General features: G+C 52.6%; 1 protein-coding gene across 1 annotated transcript; it reads right to left on the bottom strand.

The window, feature by feature from the left end:
• Window positions 1-259: 259 nt before the first annotated feature.
• WHR41_09523 (uncharacterized protein) lies at window positions 260-1985 on the bottom strand (the record flags this gene model as incomplete). The annotated part of the gene is made up of 6 exons (XM_069378126.1): window positions 260-438; window positions 495-530; window positions 583-954; window positions 1009-1343; window positions 1392-1870; window positions 1929-1985. 6 exons carry the CDS (start codon window positions 1983-1985, stop codon window positions 260-262), a joined length of 1458 nt encoding a protein of 485 aa, XP_069224776.1.
• Window positions 1986-2035: the final 50 nt, after the last annotated feature.

The raw sequence follows: 2035 nt of genomic DNA on the forward strand, positions 1-2035 counted from the left end.
TGATATTTTCTGGCGAGGGTGGAAATGATGTATTGAAGAATATGGATGCAGAAGCAGGGGTCAGAATGGAGGGACCGCTTCCATGTACGTCAGTAGTTCAGGTGAAGTCTAGAGAGATGAGCGAGAAATCATGTGTCAGCTCTAGATCTCGCATTAATTGCACACAAGCCCTGCTTCATCCACAAATAGCTTTCATTCGGTACTCCACAGTCCCTTACGCTCCGCTTATCGAAAACTTCTTCCCACACTGCATATGCGTTTACTCGTCATCGTTGACATCTATGACCGTCTTCTTCCATTGGCGAGCCGGAAGACGGCGGCGGAACATAATGTCAATCTCACGGTAAGAGCGACCCTTCATCTCAGGAAGACCCCACCAGGCCACGACGAGACAGAAAAGGGCAGTGCCGCCCCAGACGTAGCCACACTTGCCGCCGACTGGAAGATGTTAGCAGGAGAAAGAAGGCAAGGAAAGCAGCCAAGGGGAAACTCACGATTGCCACCTGTGGGGTTAAGCATGTAAGAGGCGACTAGCAGACATTAGCTTTGCTCCTTCGCATAATGTGCCACCAGAGAGCTTACGGAAGATACACGGGATTTCGACGATGTAGTAAGTAGCACGACCCATGCCGGTGGTAAGAGGCCTGAGACGAATAGCTGAGGTCTCGCCGATGACGACCCACGAGGCGGGAGCAGGGCCAAGAGTGAAGAGGACAGAGACGATCAAACCAAGAGATGCCTGCGCCATAGAAGCTGCGTAAGCCTTGGGATCACCGACCGAAGCTGCGATGCCGAGAGCGAAGAGAAGTGCGCAGTTGGCTGCCGAACCCCAGAGATAGATGGAACGGCGACCAAAGTATGTAGTGAGGATCCATGACAGCATAACAAAGATCATCTGGAGGGCGGAGGTGATAAGGCCGAGAGCGAAAGCAAGATTGTCGCCAACACCGGCCTCTGCGCATGGTTAGCACTTGCGATGCCGGTCAGAGTATTGGAATGATTACTCACGCTGGAAGAAGTAGACAGCCTGATTAGCGATTAGGTTGCCAGTCAGGTTCTGCGCCGCATAGACACCGCAAACGATCAAAGTACGGCGAAGGTCGGTGCCCTTGAACAGCTCGATGTGGTTAGGCTTTTTCTCAGTCTTCTCAAGCTCGATGACACGACGCATCATGGCAACGCTCTCTGGTGCGTTCATCCTCGACTTGCGTCCAAGGCGCTCGACAGAGTTGGCAGCTTGCTCGAGTTTACCCTTGCGGACAAGCCACCAAGGACTCTCCGGGGCGAAGAAGATCAAGATGGCGAGCGGTGTCGGGAACATCCACTGGAGGGCAATGGGGATTCTAGTAGTGTCAGTCAGGTGCATGAGAGTGATCTCAAAAGATGCTCACCTGTAAGCACTGGCTGACTCGACGGGGTTGTAAACATATGTCACAGCGCCAACGATGATACTTCCAATGGCCCAGAACATCTGCAGCATCTGTGTCGCAGGGGCACGAAGTTGGATAGGCACGATCTCACTGCAGTAGGCCGGAGCGTTGGCAATGAAAATACCCCACGGAAGACCCTCGAGAAGCTGCGCGACGAAGATAACAGGGAGGGAGTTGCCGAAGTAGAAAACGAAGATGAAGACGTTGAGGAGCATCAAGCCGGTGATTGTGGCCCACCGATATCCAATGCGGCTGGTCAAAGGACCTGCAAGGAAGACGCCGATGAGAGCTCCGAGTTGACCAGACACCTGGAGGGCAGATTGCCAGCCGGTGACAATGACCTTGTCTACTTCTCCTTCGACTGCCACGCCAAACTCGTTCTTGAATGCCTTCAGCGCGACAAAGTTACCGATGAGGAAGACGTCGTAGGATTCCATGATCTTGTATCGTCAGCAGCAGCTCATCGATGTTGCTTTGGTCCGGGAAAATGGAGCTTACGATGGTGCAAGCAGAGAGTACACCGACAGTCATGTCCAATAATTTTGCCATGTTCATGTCATGTGCAGTGGGAAAAATCTATGTTCATATTCATGTCGCGTCATGTG

The sequence above is a fragment of the Cladosporium halotolerans genome (assembly GCF_011745625.1).
Source record: "Cladosporium halotolerans strain TM138-S3 chromosome Unknown Sca315, whole genome shotgun sequence".
NCBI lineage: Eukaryota > Fungi > Ascomycota > Dothideomycetes > Cladosporiales > Cladosporiaceae > Cladosporium > Cladosporium halotolerans.